The 18,015-nt window shown below is 36.6% G+C and overlaps 1 protein-coding gene across 3 annotated transcripts in view; it reads right to left on the bottom strand.

Moving 5' to 3' along the window:
* The window catches only part of ARHGAP32 (Rho GTPase activating protein 32), a 359,487-nt gene that overhangs the window by 186,891 nt on the left and 154,581 nt on the right, over positions 1-18,015 (bottom strand). For 2 of the 3 annotated variants that reach the window (XM_020963784.2, XM_078147104.1), the window contains 3 exons: positions 7,567-7,655; positions 6,992-7,033; positions 6,535-6,619 (listed from right to left, as the gene is read on the bottom strand). In XM_020963784.2, coding sequence (XP_020819443.1) covers positions 6,535-6,619; positions 6,992-7,033; positions 7,567-7,655 — 216 coding nt within the window. The remainder of the gene's footprint in view (positions 1-6,534; positions 6,620-6,991; positions 7,034-7,566; positions 7,656-18,015) is intronic. The other variant, XM_020963787.2, reaches the window with a different exon arrangement.

The raw sequence follows: 18,015 nt of genomic DNA, 5'->3' as shown, positions 1-18,015 counted from the left end.
CTTATACAGTACTTCCCTCTAGTGGTTTCAGCCACTCTTTGCCAAAATCCCAAAATGAGTTTGGGCTTATTTAAAAGGAAAATGTGATTTTGGTATTTTTTTTTAAAAAGAATGAATTTCATTTTAAGCATTAGCTAGAATACAATATTTGTCTCTGGCGAGCCATTTACCTAGAATATAACAAAGACAGGTATAACTGTACAGTCCCCATAGACACAGACATTCCTCTGAGTTAGCAATAAAAAAGGATAGTTTGCAAAACAAGTCCTACTAGTATGCTGTTCCTTTAAAAAGCATTATATTTCCTATGTTCCTGCAATTGAAAAAAGACTGGGTGACCTTTGTTGTTTGTTCTTAAGTTTTCTATGGCAGAAAGAACTTTTTCCCCAGATCAGAAAGTTCCCAGACTAAAGTTACTGGGACTCTGTCTGCCAAGCATTAATACTCAATCACCAGGCTGGGACGATAAAGGACAGAAGACAGATATTACTTAGGTTATAAGAACTAGCACTAATTAATAATTTTCACTTAATTTCATTAATTTATTAACTGCTTCATAGGTCTTACAAAAAAATCGGGGAAAATTTCTTAAGTATTAAATGTGCACTAACCAAAGCCATAAAGTGACTGATATGAAACATATACATATATGCATGTGTGTAAGAATGTGTATACACACACACACACACATATAAATGTGTGTGTGCAAAAGTATAATGACAATTGCTAATATTTATATGTGGCTTTAAAGTTTGCAAAACAGTTTATAAATTTCATCTCATTTTATCCTCTCAACAACAGGTGCTATTAATATCCTTATTCTATAAATGAGGAAAGAGAGGCACAAAGAGTGAACTCTGCAGAGATGCATTGCTAGTAAGTGAACTTGGGTCTTCTTGTCTTCAGATCTAGCAATTTATCTGTTTTGACAATATTAAGTGGCTTAGCTATGTATTCCATTTCACAAAATAACCAATATGTAGAATGGTTTAGTTTCTTTTAAGCAATTTTACTTTTTCCATGGTAATTATTTAATAAAGGAAATGTTTCTACTTCCCAAGCTACGTTTTATAATTAGACAACTGGTATTCAATGTCATCATTATGAAATATCTTTCAACATCCAGATTTGTGTAGTCTAATGTGACATCACATTGGTAAGACAAGTTAGTTATCATCTCCATGAAGACTATACCCAAATCTATATATCCAGCCCTACTCTCTCTCTTCAGCTGCTATCACACCACCAATTGCCAGCTAATCATTTCAAACTGGAAACCCTGTAGGAATCTCAAAATCAACAACATGTCCAAAGAGAAATCACATTATGATTTGCCTGAAATACGCCCTCTTCCAAACTTCCCCATTTCTGCCAAGGGCACCAAAATGCTTATATTCAACGAGGTTAACAAACAACCTTGGTGTCTTTTCTGACTAATCACTCTTCCTCATCTCCTGTATGTAATCCACTGCTAAGTTTTCTCCTTTTAACTTCCACGTGTCTTGCATCCACTGTCCTTTCTCAACATATATGCCAACCTAGATCAAGCTCTTGTCATTCCTCATATGGATTATATTTGTTGTTGAGTCATTTCAGTAGTGATGCTCCGTGACCATATTTTGGGTTTTCTTGGCAAGTATCTACTACAGTGGTTCACCATTTCCTTCTTCAATTCATTTTACCGATGAGGAACTAAGGCAAACAGGATTAAGTGATTTGCTCAGGGTCACATAGCTAAGTGTCACAGGCCACATTTGAACTCAGATCCTTCGAACTCCAGGGTCAACTCTATCGACTGCGCCACCTAGCAGCCCATGGCCTGCATTAAATGCCAAACAAAGGCACTGGCATTTGTTCCTAGAAGTACTAAAAAGCAACTGGAGTTTCTCAAGTAGCAGAGTAACATCATGAAATACGGGCTTTAGGAAAATCATGTTGGAGGCTAGATAGATGAACTGGGTAGAGGAGAAATGAGAAGGGAAACAAATTATAAGGCTATTATAATATTTTAAGTGAGAGCTATAATGAAGGTCACAGCTAGGTTGCTGGCCACATGAGAGAAAACAAAAGAGGGTATATGTGAGAAATATTGTGGATGCACAAATGACAAGATAGACAAATTTCTAGATATGTAAAGTAAGGGAAAGTAATGAGTTAAAGATGTCACAGAATTTGTGAACCCAAATTTCGAGAAACATGGTAGTCCCCTGCACAAAGAAAAAATAGGAAATTTTAAAAGAGCGGAGAGTTTGTAGTAAAAGATAAGATATTCAGAATATGTTGAGTTTCAGATGTCTATTGCCCATACCATTCATAATATCCACAGTCAACTGAGATGTACCTCTAGCTGAAGGTAGAGACAAGAACTGGATATAAATACATATACACATACATACATATGTACACATAGAGATAGACATACACACACACATATTTAAATCAAAGCAATTTTAAAGTTCTACCTTATAGCCATCAAATTGGCAAAATTGGCAAAAAGAGAGAATAACAAATCCTGGAGAAGTTATAGGAAAATGGGCACTATTAGGTGATTTGGCCAAGCCACTATTGAAAGCAATTCGGAACCCTGTCCATAAAAAATTACTAAACTGCATATGTGCTCACACTACTAGGCTTGTACTGCAAAGAGATCAAAAACAAAGTAAAAAGTCTATAAGTATAAAAATATTTATACCAACTCTTTTTGTGGGTCGCACAAATTAGGGAATGGCTGAACAAAAATATTGTCTATGAATGTAATGGAATATTAGTGTACTTGAAATGAAGATGGTTTCAGAGAAACCTGGGAAGACCTGTATGAACTGAAATGACACAGTAAAGTGAGCAGAATCAGAATCAGAAGAACAACTTACACTCTAGTATCAACTGTCAAAATTGACAATTCTGAAAGAGTTAAGAAATCTACTCAATGCAGTGATCACACATGATCCCAGAGGACTGATAATAAGTAATGCTGCCACCTTCTGACAGAGAAGTGATGAACTAATAAGAAAATGGAAAATGTGGGAATCTGTTTTAACTTGATTATGCTTATTTGTTACAAGGGTTTTGTATTTCTTTTTGTTTTTCTCAAGGAGCAGATGGGTGGGAGGGAGAAAAAAGAAATGCTTACTATTTTTAAAAAGTTATAAAATTTTTTAAATATATTTTTGTTAAAAGAGATCACTGGCAACTCTAGCAGGAGCAGTTTCAGTTCAGGTATGAGATCGGAAACCAGATCAAAAAAAGTTTAGAAGAGAGGAGAAAACATCAAGGCACCAAATGAAAACAGTTTCCCCCTCCTCCCCAGAAGTATGGTTGAGTAAAGAGAGGAAAAATAAAAGATGAGAGCTTGAGGGTCATCAGAGAGTCTTTTTTGAAGGGATGTTTCAAGGGTATACATAGGTTGCCAAACTGCAACTGCTAAAACACAGATCTGATCATGTCACTACCCTGCTCAGGACGTTCCAATGGCTCCCTTTGCTTGTAGGATCACATAAAGGTCTCTGTTTGACATTTAAAGCTCTTTACAACCTCGCTCCAACCTATACTTCCAGCCCTATATGTTATTCCCCTACACATCAACCAAACTGGCCTTGTTACTAGTTTCCACATGATATATCGTCCTCTCATCTCCATGCTTTTTGTATGTCTCCCATAGCTAGAATGTACACTCCCCTCACTTGAAATCTCACCTCAAGTATTTCCTTCTTCATGTGGCCTTCCCTGATTCCCCATATCTACTTGTGACTACCAAAAAGTGTAACTTCAATGTATAGCACCAACCTCACAGGGTGCTTGGAGTCAGAACATTTTGCAAACCTTAAAGTGCCAAATAAATGGTAGTTATCATAATGTTTTGTGTATATTTATATGTTTACTTATTATCTCTTTTTACATGTAAGGAGGGCAGGGACTGTTTAACATTACTCTGAATTCCCAAAACATTGCACAAAGCTTTGTACACAACATGAATTTAATAAATGTTGATTAATTCATACTCTGTATTAAAGTTACCAATAAGTGATTGTTGTGCTATTATTTCCTTTAAGAAACTTTACTTTTACTGTTTTCATAAGTAGGACTGGCATCTCTTTTCTGACTTTGTACTTCAGTTCCAACAAAGAAAGTCTCAGCAGAAGTATAAGGGATGACTATATAACCAAACCAGATCAGTTCTTGAGATGTCTGTTTAAATAATACATTTTAACAATATGCCAAATAAACCAGACAATGGAAATACTGTGTTCTTACATGACTTGCAGTGGGGAAGAATACCCAACCCTAAACATCTATACTGGTTTCCATGCAAAGTGAATTCTCATCTTGGGTATATAAGCAGCATATATTGTAGAGACCCTAACAATGCAAGTTCTACTTGAAGAATCACTGAGAGGAAGTGATTCTACTTTCCTTCTCATGGACCTTTACTACTCATAGATCTTTTCTAACATGGCATATGGTGTAAACTGCACATATAAAGGAGTTAGTTATACATTCCTCTACCCCACTTGGTTTGGCTTTTTTCCCAAATTTTTTAACATTTTCAGTTAAAGTTTTGAGTTGCAAATTCTATTCCTCTCCCACCCCTGAAAAAGTAAGCAAATACAAGTTATACATGTGCAATTATATAAAACGTTTTCATATTAGTCATTTTTTACAAGAAAACTCAAATAAAAGGAAAAAAATGAAAGAAAGAAAGTGAAAAATAGCATGCTTCAGTTTGTATTTGATCAATACCAGTTCTTTGTCTGGAGGTAGATCGTATGCTTCCTCATTAGTCATTTGGGATTGTCTTGGATCACTGTATTGCTGAGAACAGCCTGTTCATAGCCTTTGACCACTTATTAATTGGGGAATGGCTTGTATTCTTATAAATTTGACTCAGTTCTCGTTCTCGTTCTCTCTCTCTCTCTCTCTCTCTCTCTCTCTCTCTCTCTCTCTCTCTCTCTCTCTATATATATATATATATATATATATATATATATATAAAACCCATAAATCTGATGGATAAACTATTCCATGCACTCTTAATTTGCTTATGGTTATCACCCTTTATGCATAAATCACGTATCCATTTTCACTTTACCTTGGTACGATTTACGTTGTTGGTCTATACCTTGTTTCTTACATACTATTTCCCAGCGTTCCCAGCAGTTTGTGTCAAATAATGAATTTTTATTCCAAAAGCTTGGATCTTTGGGTTTATCATATACTAGATTTACTATAATTGTACCTAATCTGTTCCACTGATCCACCACTCTATTTCTCAGCAAGTACCAATTTATTTTGATAATTACCACTTTATAATACAGTTTAAGATCTGGTATGGCTAGACCACCTTCTTTCATATTTTTTTTTCATTGATTCCCTTGATATCCTTGAGCTTTTGTTCTTCCAGATAAATTCTGTTCTTATTTTTTCTAGCTCTATAATTTTTGATAGTTTGATTGGTATGGCACTGAATAAACAGATTAATTCATGTAGAATTGTCATTTTGATTACATTCTCGTGGCCTACCCATGAGCAATTAATCTGACTTTATTTGTGTGAAAAGCATTTTATAGTTATGTTAATATAGTTCCTGGTTTTGTCTTGGCAGGTGGACTCCCAAGTATTTTATATTCTCTACAATTATTTTAAATGGAATTTCTCTATCTCCTGCTGCTGGACTTTGTTGGTAATATATAGAAATGCTGATGATTTGTGTGGGTTTATTTTGTATCCTGCAACTCTGCTAAAGTTGTTAATTTCAACTAATTTTTTAGTTAATTTCCTAGGATTTTCTAAGTATAACATCATATTATCTGCAAAGAGTGACAGTTTTGTTTCCTCACTGCCTATTCTAATTCCTTTAACTTTTCTTATTGCTATAGCTAACATTTCTAGTACAATATTAAATAACAGATGTGATAATGGGCATCTTTGCTTCACCCCTGATTATAGTGGATAGGCTTCTAGTTTAACCCCCTTACTGATAATTCTTGTTGATGGTTTTAGATAAATATTACTTATCATTTTAAGGTAACCTTCATTTATTCCAATGCTCTCAAGTGTTTTCAATAGGAATGGGTGCTGTATTTTGTCAAAGGCTTTTGTTTTTTCTGCATCTACTGAGATAATCATATAATTTCTGTTAGTTTTGTTACTGTTATGGTTAATTATGCTGATAACTTTCCTAATACTGAACTAGCCCTGTATTCCTGGTATAAATCTCACCTGGTCATAGTGCATAATCCTTGTGATATATTGCTATAATCTCCTTATTAGTATGTTATTTAAAATTTTTGCATCAATATTCATTAGGGAAATTCCGTCTATAATTTTCTTTTTCTGTTTTGGGTCTTCCTGGTTTCTCTACCTTACTTTGATAACAGCCTATGCTTAGTATATGTAGGGGAAGACTAGACTGAGACTACTGGTATCAAGACAGGTGAAAGAACAATACTTAAAAGCAAAAGATAGGTGATTTTTGCCAATATATGTCAATTCACAAATAAGGAATGACAAAGTTCAAAAGACACATTTCAAACTCACCTGTACACTGCCAAACTCCACATTCTCATAATGGAAATGTGCACATTCCGCCATCTTCGGAAAGTGACCTTTAGTAAAGGGCAACCTAAAAACACATGAGAAGAAATGAGTAACAAATAAGTTTCTGAATAACCACAAACTAGTGAGTCTAATAAGAAAAATTATAAGGTATTTGAGAGCTTGCACATGCAAACCCACACACACACGTGCACACACACACATACACGCGCGTGCACACGATGAGTCACTGAAACAAAAAGTAGTCAATTTCAGCACAATGAACAAAACAAAACAAAAACAAAACAAAAAACAGCATTCCTATAGGCTCTTAACCAAGATACAAAGCCAGTGCTCAAAGGAAAGCATATTTTAAGAAAACTACCAAAACTCATTTGTGAAGAGCCAGTTTCTAACTGGCAGCAATAATAAGGCCAAACATATAAAATCACAATTTTACCTGTGAATGTTGTCACAGCCCATAAGTCCAGGATTGGTGGATCTAAGAGTGTAGAATTAACATTTTATCCTTTGGCTTTTCAATTCCTGAAGCTGAGACCTAACTACTGACACTGACACATGCTGCACCCAAGCAAAAGGTTTGACCTATTGAACCAACTATAAATATTATACACAGATAGTTGATAGAGATTTCTTACTTCTCCAAGACAAAATAATTTAATCATTCAATCCCAGAATGTAGAGCTAACTTTTCTAACAACATCAACCAATGAATAAACGAGGTCACTAGACTATAAACCTTCCTTTTTCAGATGGAGAACCAATGCTACATGATGTTTTAAAAATAAAATTAGCAGAAGTGTCTGTAAACTCAAGTATCATTATGTCTTTTGGTTCAACAATCTGAATCTACAGACCAACTCTCACTCAGCAATACCATAATAATCCCTGTAAAAATAGTTAAAAGTACACATAGTTATATCTATGGAGCAAAGAAACCAAATGAAACATCTTAGCAGTTAAAAGAATTAATTTGTAAGAGTGACTTAAAACCTTAGAAAAATTACTGCTTACTTTTTCATGTGTTTAACTTTCATGCTTGCTGTACTGCCACATGTCTTAAGAGATTCTCCAGGGATATCTGGGACATCTGCTCCTCTTGCCTAAAGAATAAAAGGAAACAACAAAAGATTTGTAAATATTTTGATAGTAAAGTAACTTAAACAGCAACATGGGGCTATTTCAGTAGTTGCCAGACTGCATTACAGAAACATAAAAGTAGAGGAGAAATATTTGGCTTTGCCCATGAAGAATGAAGAAAGCCATCAGTTAAGCTGCTCTGGGTTTTCTGCCTCCTCAAATCAAGCCTAAATTTGTACTTGCTCAATATGAATCTTGTACAAGTATCAAGGAAGAAGTTTTTCATGGCAGCACTACTACTTCTTTAAAAGAGCTTAGGTGGGGGCAGCTAGGTGGCACAGTGGATAGAGCACCGGCCCTGGATTCAGGAGGACCTGAGTTCAAATCCGGCCTCAGACACATAACACTTACTAGCTGTGTGACCCTGGGCAAGTCACTTAACCCCATTGCCTAGCCAAAAATAAATAAATAAATAAATGAAAGAGCTTAGGTGAATACTCCCTTCCACTAACTGGCAAGACCTGCCAGAGCATACGCATCCCGGGTATAAGTTTCAGTATTACCTTAACATCACAAGAAAACATTAGAGTAGGACTTCAGGAAAGGTCACATGGCAATATGCTTAAATAATTTAATTTGGATATAATGAAAAATAAAGGGTCAATATAGTAACATAATTATAGCTTACCCTCAGTAAGTACTGGGGACTTAAAAAAAAAAAGACATCTCTATCCTCAGGGAGTCTACCTTCTAAGGGAAAACAACACAATTGAGAGAGTAATGGCCAGAGAAAGGAGTTTTGGTCCTGGGAGTCATGAGAATGGTGACTAGTCTTAAGGGCTCCTAAGGGGTCCCCTAAACTTGTCTTTTTGAGTTGCCATATTTTCTAGAAACACTGGACCCAGAGTATGCAGGAAGCCCTGAACGCATCAAGGACAAAACTCCCCCTGATCTGACATAATTTGTTGTTGCACCCCAAGCTGAACTCCCTGTGTGTCCTTGGGAGGCAAAAGAGGCCCCAGCCAGTCTGTGCCAGGATGGGATAATGCTTTGTGTGGTTAAGGTGTTTTGCAGATATGTAGACCCTCCTATCTTCATAGTCTAGCACAGGGGTAGGGAATCTGCAGCCTCAAGGCCACATATGGCCCTTCTAGGTCCTTAAGCGTGGCCCGTAGACTGAATCCAAACTTCACAGAATAAATCTCCTTAATAAAAAGATCATTTATTTGTTTACTTTTATTATTTTTATGATTTCTTATAATTTTTTTATTTTATGTCATGATTATAACATATTTTAATAAAAGGTCATTAAAGTATTAAATAAATAATTTGTTTATGATGAAAGGTGGGGGGCAGAGGAGAGTGACTATGCAGCAAAAGGGCAAATAGTAAGATGACTCCAAGTAGGTTGGATGGCTAGCATTAGAAAAATTATCTAGCCTGAGGCACACTACCTAGGGTATAACGGGTGAGTCTACATTCACTCCCTCACCAATCAAAACAGCTAAGCTCAAGGGGTGGGAGTAAATTAACTTCCTTTGGGGACCAGGAGTGTGGTTTCTGGAGGACCAGTCCTAACGGTCTGCTCCAAATGGGGAGGATCTCGACAGTGGAAAGGCAGAAGACAAGATGGCCTAGATAAACAGTCATCTATTTAAAACTATTATTGTGTGGGGGAAAAAAAGTACTTCTTATAAAAACTCTTTCTAATTCATTTACACTAAAGGAATAGGATTACAAGATTTGGAGCTTGAAGAGAATTTCAAAATCATGTAGTAAAACATTCTCAGTTTACAGAGGAGGAGAGGTACAGAGAAGGCAAATGACATATAGGCTGAAGTCTTCTTAAACACATTAACCTCCCAGTTCCTCAGTCTATTCATGATATTCCAACTCCCACTGCCGTTTGCACTGACTGTTCTCTGTACCTAGAATCTTCTTCCTCCCAGCCTCCAAATTATAACACCTCCTTTAAGACAGCTCAAATGCCAACTCCTCCAAGAAACCCTTACAGATCCTCTGCTAGTATACACCCAATAAGGTTATCTTCCATCAACCAAGTATTTAATTTATGTTGATGAGAGAGTTACTGTTAGTTATTGTTGCCTCCCTCATCAGAATATAAACTTCTTTAGGGGAAGGACTTTTTTTTCCTCACTTTTTCTTCATATCCCTAGATCTTAGGACAGTGCCTGGAATGTGAGCTAAGCACAGTGCCTAGTATGAGCTTAATAAATGCTAACTGACTGAATAATTCAACTACCATGAATTTCCCCTCTATTTCAAGTAAACCATATACAATGACAGTCACAACTTCGATCTTCTATCCACCTGCAAGTATTCTGCTTCCATAACCAAGAATATGAAAATTCCATTAACCAATCATCATCTCCTATTATTACATCTTTCCCTATGCCATACCCCTCTCAAAACCACTTCTATGTTCTCAGTATTACCAATTATCCCTACACTCCTAAGTTCTCTCTTAGACTGGCTCTCCCCTTCCCTATTTTGGCCTCTCAGTGACTAGTTCAACTCTATACCATCCTCAAGCTGGTCGTCAAGTCACTTAATCCTGTTGTGCCCCAGATTCCTCATGTGTAAATCGAAGGCTATTCAGCTGATGGACTTCAAAGGTCTATTCTATCTCTAAATTAGTATCTAAATCAGTAAACTTCTACTCTCAAATCGCTTGCCACCTGTCCTATCTTTGATCGTAACATACAAAACTTCAGCAATGAATTGCTCCCACCATCTGCCTTCTCTATTCCTACTCACATGCTCCAAAACAGAGCTGTTAAGAGTGACAGGATGGTGTTGACTAGGTCGACTATGAAATTATGTTATATAATGTCAACTGGGTGGTTACTGTTACAAGGCAACCCTTTAACTCCTCACTAGTTGACTACTTAATTTGATTCATCTAGTTAGTGAACTAACATTTATTAAGCATCTACAATGTGCCAGGAACTGAGATAAATGCTGGGGAAGCAAAGAAAGAAAAAACCCTTGCTCTCTTAAAGTGCTCACACTCACAATACATAAACAACTATGTCCAAACAAGATATATATAGGATATATTTAGGGTAATTTCAGAGAGAAAGCAGTAAGACTAAGGAATCTTCCTTAAGACTTCATGCAGAATGGCAAACCTTAGCTGAGGTCTGAAGGAAGCCATGGAAGCTGGGAAGCAGAGATATGGAATAAGAAAATTCCAGGAATGAGAAATAGTAATTGAAAATACTTGTAGTTGGGAGATTTAGTGTATTATGCAATAAAAAGTAAGGAGGTTAGTATCAATGGATAGTAGAGTGTGTGAAAAGGAGTAAGATATGAGGAATAACAGAAAGGTATGAGTATGCCAGGTTCTGAAGGAAGGGCTTTAATTTTAAACAGAGTACTTTAAATTTGATCCAGGAGGTAATAGAATCTTTTACTGAATAGGTATAGGGAGGGATGGAACAGGGGATGTGAGGAACATGGTCAGATCAGCACTTTAAGAATATCAATTTGATAGTTTATTAGAGGATGAACACAGGGCAAGGATACCGACAAGCAGGCTAATGCAATACTCCAGACATGAGGTGATAAGGACCTAAATCAGAATGGTGGCAGATTCAGTGAAGAGAAGGGTATGTATACATGAGATGTTATAAAGATAGAAATGACAGAATTTGACAACTGATTGGATATGGGGAAGCAAGAAAATGAACTGTTAAGGATAACACCTAGCTTGTAAGCCTGAGTGACTGGGAGGGTGGCTGTACCCTTGACAGTAATAGAGAAGTTAAGAAGAGAGAAGGAATTGGGGGAAAAAACAAAAATGAGTTCAGTTTTGAACACTTCGAATTTAAGTATCTATGTAAGTATTCAGTTCAAAATGTTTAATAAGTAGCTGGAGATTTCAGACTGGAGGTCAGTAAAGAGCCTTGATCTGGACAATTAGACAAGAGTAATCTGCAAAGAAATTATAACTGAAAGCATATGAGCTGATGAGATCAATAAGTAAAATAGGTGATTGTCAAAGGCTGCAAGAGAATTCAAGAAAGATGACTTCTTGGCTAAAGGCCATTAGATTACATAATTAAGAGATCATTAGTAACTTAGTGGAGAATAGTTTCAGTTAAACTATAAGGCCAGAAACCAGACTGCACAGAGAGAGAAAAGTGAGAGAAAAGGAAGTAGAAGTATCTATTAGGTGGTCTTCTCAAGGAGTTCAGACACAAAAGGCAGGAGAGAAATGGGACTATAGCTAGTGGAGATGGATGGATCAATTCAGGATTATTTGAGGATGGGCAAGACATGGATATATTTGTAGGCTGCAGAGAAGAAAGAGAACTGATGATTGCTGAGAGAGTGGAGATGACAGAGGAGATAATCTGCTGAAGAAGACAGGATAGAATGGGATCACTTGGGCAAGTGGTGGGGTTTGCCTTGGCAAAGGCCAGGGAAAGCTTTTCATGTGAAAAAGGAGTTGAGAATATACTCGCAAAAGGCATCTGAGAGATATGAGGCATAGAAAAGGGGAGAAAAAGCAGCTGTTGGTGAATAGCCTCAACTTTTTTGGTAAAATATAAGGAAAGGGCTGGAGGGACTGAAGATCACAGTGAAAACAAAGAACACAGCAAACTCTGAGTTGCATGTCAGAGGGAAAGGCGAAGTACACAATAGATTATGATCAGATAAAAGAATTTTAGAGTTCATGAAAATGGAGGTGGAACACCTGTGGGTGACAGCTAGATCAAGTGTATAACCATCCGTGTGTGTGTGTGTGTGTGTGTGTGTGTGTAGCTATAGTGGGGTGGAAAAACAGGACATGGGAAATTATTAAATTGAGGAATTGGGAGCTTAGAGCATTTGAGGGAGTATCAGTATATATGCTGAAGTTTTCTAGAATGAGAACAAGAGTTAAGCAGGAGATGAAGACTGTATGCAGTCAATGAACTTATTTTGGACACAGTACCCTAGCAGTCTATAGAAAAAAGCTTTCAGAATGTTGATTGGGTGATTAATATGGATTGAATAAATCTCACACAAGGAAAAGTTATTAAGGGAAACTGCAGAGTGAGGAACAAGGAGACAATCAATGCATACAGGGGGAAATAGGAGGGAATCTGGCACAGTACATGAAAATACAACCAGTATTAGAAAGGGTAGCCAGGGAAGCTGTGTGATCAAGAGAGAGTCAGGACTCAATGAGTGGGAAAATGTTCAAGATGAAATCTAGTTTGCTACCTATGGAAGAGGCATGCCAAAGCAGTAGGAGGGTTTGGTAGTTTTAGGGTGGGAAGTTTCAGGTTTGGCTGAGGAGGATGTAAGTAAGGAACAGTCAATAGGAGATAATCAGGTTTAAAAACTGCAACCAGAGGTTCAGAATGACTGATATGGGCAGAGTCTGACAGATGAAATGTTAATCACTGAGGAATGATTTAAGGCACAGAGCTGGAAGATGGAATGCCATGAATGAGGAATAGCAAGAAGGCCAAGGTGCCTGTAGAATGTATGGAGGAAAATGCCTCGTAAGAACACTAGAAGCATAGGTGAAGAGCTGCAAGTACAAGAGGACTTCCTATCTGGTCCTAACAGTGGGTAACTGCTTTTGTTGCTCATCCTTCATTTCCAAAGAGGACCAATGAGAGACATCATGGGGTGATGTCTTGACTTGCTCATGAACTGGATTTAAGTGAGGCAAAGCTGCACAAAGTCATCGGCCTCACTTTCTCTTCCAATCACTGAAGTCCAGGCTTTATAATTTTATCTAGCTAGAGTTATTAGGGAACCACTGGAATTCCTTAAGTAGCAAAGTGGCAAGGTCAGAACTGTACAGTAGAGGGTAAAATAAAGTGGGGAGAGATTTAAGGTAGGGAGACCAATCTGAAGGATACTGAAAAACTGTATTATTTCCAATCCAGGTCTTTCCATTAGATTACCTGCATCTTTAAAATGAAATTCATTCAAGTGCTATTCAGACTATGAACAGTAGAGTGCAGTATTTTCATTTCCAAATGAAAATATTAATGAAATGAAGAACAAATTCCAATACAAAAGGCTGGCCATTAAGTCACTTCCTCTATGTAGGCAAATATTGTAAATTCTATAAGCCATCTGAATTCCTCATACAGACATTTAAGGCCAAGACAGTAAGTCTCAAAGATAAAAATGAATGTTCATACTTCTCTGAGGAATGAAAGTAAGTCACAGTTTCAGAGATGACCAAAGGAGTGAATGAAAAAAATAAGAAATCACACTAAACTAGTAAATTGTTTAAAAGGACTTGCTCATTAAACTAACAGACCTTAAGAAATATCCATACTGAAAAAAATGGGTCTTTTGAAATATTAAAATATAGGTAAAATTTACTCATTTAATAGAGCTTCCTTTTAACATTAATCTTTTCATTAAGCAGGTTTATTTTTATTTCTAACTATGCCACTACCCTTTATGGAAAATGCATTTACTATGGGTTTCTATTTCTCCAGTTTATAAATGTTGTCTATATGGAATGTATTATTTTTCCTTAGTACCTTTAAAATATTATTAATTTAATAAAAATACAAACATACCCAATTAAAATTGCTTTGTAACTGTTTACATTTAAATAAATGAATTTCAATACTTCTTAGTCACTTCCTACGTAGTAAATCTCTATCAGAATTCTTTGTCCACTCATTTTCACTTTTACTTCTGTACAGACTGTATACTCTGTTATCCTGTTTATTTTTAATCTTCATATTATTCACAAATTATTTAATTATCTAATAATCTATGGGGAAAATTATGATCCTTACTAATAATCAAAAAGATAAAATTAAAACAACCCATAAGTCCTACACTCCCATCCATAAAATGGACAAATATGGCTACGAATGATAAAATTCATCACCTACAGGCATGCAGATAAACGGTAAACTCATTCATCGTTCCTAGAATTGCAAACCAACACAACACTTTTTTGTAAACTAATCTAGCGAAGTGACATAGAAGTTACAAAAATAATCATACCCTTTTAATTTGATCATTTCATTGCTGAGACTATACCCCTAAAGTATTACTTTTTCAGTCTTTCCAAAGATTTTTATAACAGCTTTATTCCTATCTGGAAGGCCCCTAAATGTCCAACGAAAGGAAAATAGTTAAATTATGGGAACGTGAATACTATAATGCAAATAATGTTAACATGGGTAAAGAATATAATAAATTTTATAATTTGTGCATTTATAAAAGTAAATAGTTGGAAATCTAATTTAACTCATTTCTATATTTATAACTCATATTAAAATTCTAACTGTACAATCTGAATACAGGCTTAGCTGTGGACACTTGAGCATGGCCTTCAATGTCCCACTTAACTACGTTTGAATAAGTTCTTCAGGAGAAAGTTAGCTACTAGATGGCGAATTTCTTGGAGGCCATAAAAACTAATTAAATTACTTTAGGTCAAGAAGCCCTGCAATAAAAATTTGTCAAAGAACTGCCCTTCAAATTGACAGCCCATGGAGGAATTGGGGGAAAGGAGTAACTGAGGGTAAAATAATAAGGTTTTATTTCACCAAAAGACTGAGGGGCCACAAAAAGTACCAAGTAGTGCATTAAAGGAATGGATAGGTTAAATATCTGGCATAACCTCCATACTGGCTCTCTGATGTATTCCAAATATTCTTAGAGCCATCCTGATTGGATAGGCATAGCAGAAGTTTATAAAGGTGCCACTATTCTCTAAAATTGTACACAAAAGGCAATTACCACCTTTACAAGAGAGATTAAACTTCATCTCTTCACTCCCATTGGCACCCTTCTTGCCAATGAAGATAAGGGTTAGCAAATCATCCCAGTAAGGTAATTTACAATGAGAGCCACCAGAGGGTGTTCATTAATGAATCACCGTTAATTTAGAAAAGAGTCTTTCATGAAGTGCCAGAGGGATCTCTCACTGGCATTTTTATCTGTGACACTGATGAACACAAAATGACACACTTGTCATTATCAGATGAAGCAAAGCTGAGAGGGACAGGTAACACTGTATAACAACAGAATAGGAGGATGCACTGAACTGAAAAAATATTAAATTTAACAGAGATAAGCTAAAGTCACACCTGCAATTAAAAAAATAATTCACAAATACAGAATGAGAGGTTTCGCTAAACAACAGTTCTTATGAAAATATATAACAGATTGAATGTAGCGAAAGCTCAATGAGGCAACAGCATGACATGGCTGCCATAAAACTACTCATAACTATAAGAGAAGCATAGTGTTCAGAACAAGGAAGAAAACAGATCTACTGCACTCTGTCTAAGCCAGGACATATTTGTAGTATTATGCTCATTTTTCAGTACATTTTAGGAAATACAGAGAAGCTGGAACACTGAAAATAAGTACATAATCAGAATGGTGAGAGGAATAGAAAATATGCCATACAGAAAGGGGCAGAGAGAAGTAAGGCCATTTAGCCTACAAAAGAGAAGATGGAGGGTAGGGGGTTGGGGAGTTAGAATATGATTCTATCTCCAAGTACTTGGGATGCTGTTATGTGGAAATAGAAGAACGAGGAGCAACAAGTGACAGCAGTAGAGAACCAAATTTAGGCCTGACATAAGAAAATGCTGAGTGGGATAGAGATCACCCACCCAAATAAAAATTCAGAGGTTTCTCTCAGTAGAAACAGAAGTTTTATTCTAGCAAGTCTCGCACGAGAATTGGGCATCACCTACCCAGGGCGCACTGGAGTAGGGAGGTAGGATACAATCAGCAAGCAAGCAGTTATATACCCCTAAACAAACAATTCTAAGAAAACTCCACCCTCCTGAATATCTTTATCCCCATTGCTCAGAGGTAAGAGACCTTACATTCTACCCAGAAACTAAGAGATACATTTTACCCAAAACAAGCTTGGGAGCTAGAAGATTGCCTCATTTGGCAAAGATAAGGCTAGGGTGGTGGTAACAAAACAAGGGGGGGTGGGTAACAGGTGTATGACCCAATCACATGATTTACAGGAAAACGAAACTTAGGCCGAGCTAATGCTAAAGCCTTAACTAAATTTTGGGGCATAGCTTCCATTTCACATGAGAAACTTTCACTTGTCCCACACGGTCCCCCCTCTCATTTCATAGTTGCAAGTTCCTCATGCCAAACCCGTTAAGTTTCTTCAGCCTCCGTGTTTGCTATTTCATCAGGGTTTAACCTTCCCTCTTCTTCCTGACTGACTGCCATCCATCCTTGATTCCCCGATATCATTAATCTTATGGACTCACTAGCAGGCTCTCTTAATGTAATCATTCTAGAGAGTGTCCTTTGTACAGTGGTGGTAATTAACTGCATCGTGAAAGGGACACATACTGGGAGCAGTATGACTCCACTCACTGCTATCAATAAGAACCATAAAACCAGCTTCCACCAAGTTCCCCCAAACCAGGACCACTCGTTTAAGTAAATATGGGAAGGATTAATCTAAACATTGAGAAATCAAAGGGGCAGCCTCTTCATAACTGTAGATACAGAGACTCAAAAGAAAACAATAATGCAATTGTCACTTTAAGATTCAAAAATTATTTTCTTATACAGCTGTCTGGAAGAGAACATCATCAGTGGAGTCCTCTTGTCCTTGGTATTTGTTCCAGGCATCTTCAGCACAGCATCTCAGCATCTTCTTCTTCTTGTAGGAACCAGTTTTCTGTCCAGTCTCCTACAAAAGTGACCTTAGCACAATTTAAATTACTATTTCTAGTCATTATGACCCTGATCATTTTTATGAACTCAAAATTGGAATCATGGCCAATTGTCATGTTTAAGAAATTCACATCAGAACCCAGTGTCTTGTACTTTACATTAATCCATTATTAATTTCTTCACTAGGGGGATGAGACCTCACTAAGGGATTAATCACAGGCTCCAGTACATTCATATCAATTTTTAACACAGTACATATAAAATCTGAAACTTTTAGTCATGCCTTGTTTCTTTGATGGCATTTACAACATAAACCACAAGCCATTCTTCTTTTGACATTATTAATCAATGGTAACAAAATTTCAGAAGAGTATGATATTATCCAAATAACAAAATGGCATTCCCACAAGCTCCTGACTATCTCCATACCATTACCAAGAATTAAAAGACCCTAACTCATACCAGAACACAGTCCCAGTTCTATAATAACCTAAAATGTTCCATAATCAATTATTTTAGTAAATTTGTTACTGCACTTACAAAACCTTCTGATTATAGAAACTTGTCACTAAGAGATTAGAGTAAGGGGACAATATTTCCCTCAACTTCCTGTCAACTTGAGACAGAGCGTTATGTCAAACTTCAAACTGCATTGAGCCAGACTTAAAGTCCCCCAGGTTTCAGTTAAGGACACTTGGTGTTAGACTCAAAAAC

The sequence above is a fragment of the Phascolarctos cinereus genome, unplaced genomic scaffold, assembly GCF_003287225.1.
Source record: "Phascolarctos cinereus isolate Bilbo 61053 unplaced genomic scaffold, phaCin_HiC Scaffold_726;HRSCAF=1367, whole genome shotgun sequence".
In the NCBI taxonomy this organism is placed as follows: Eukaryota; Metazoa; Chordata; class Mammalia; order Diprotodontia; family Phascolarctidae; genus Phascolarctos; species Phascolarctos cinereus.
The sequence above is the reverse complement of the archived record's forward strand: the minus strand, read 5'-3'. Positions and strand labels throughout refer to the sequence as shown.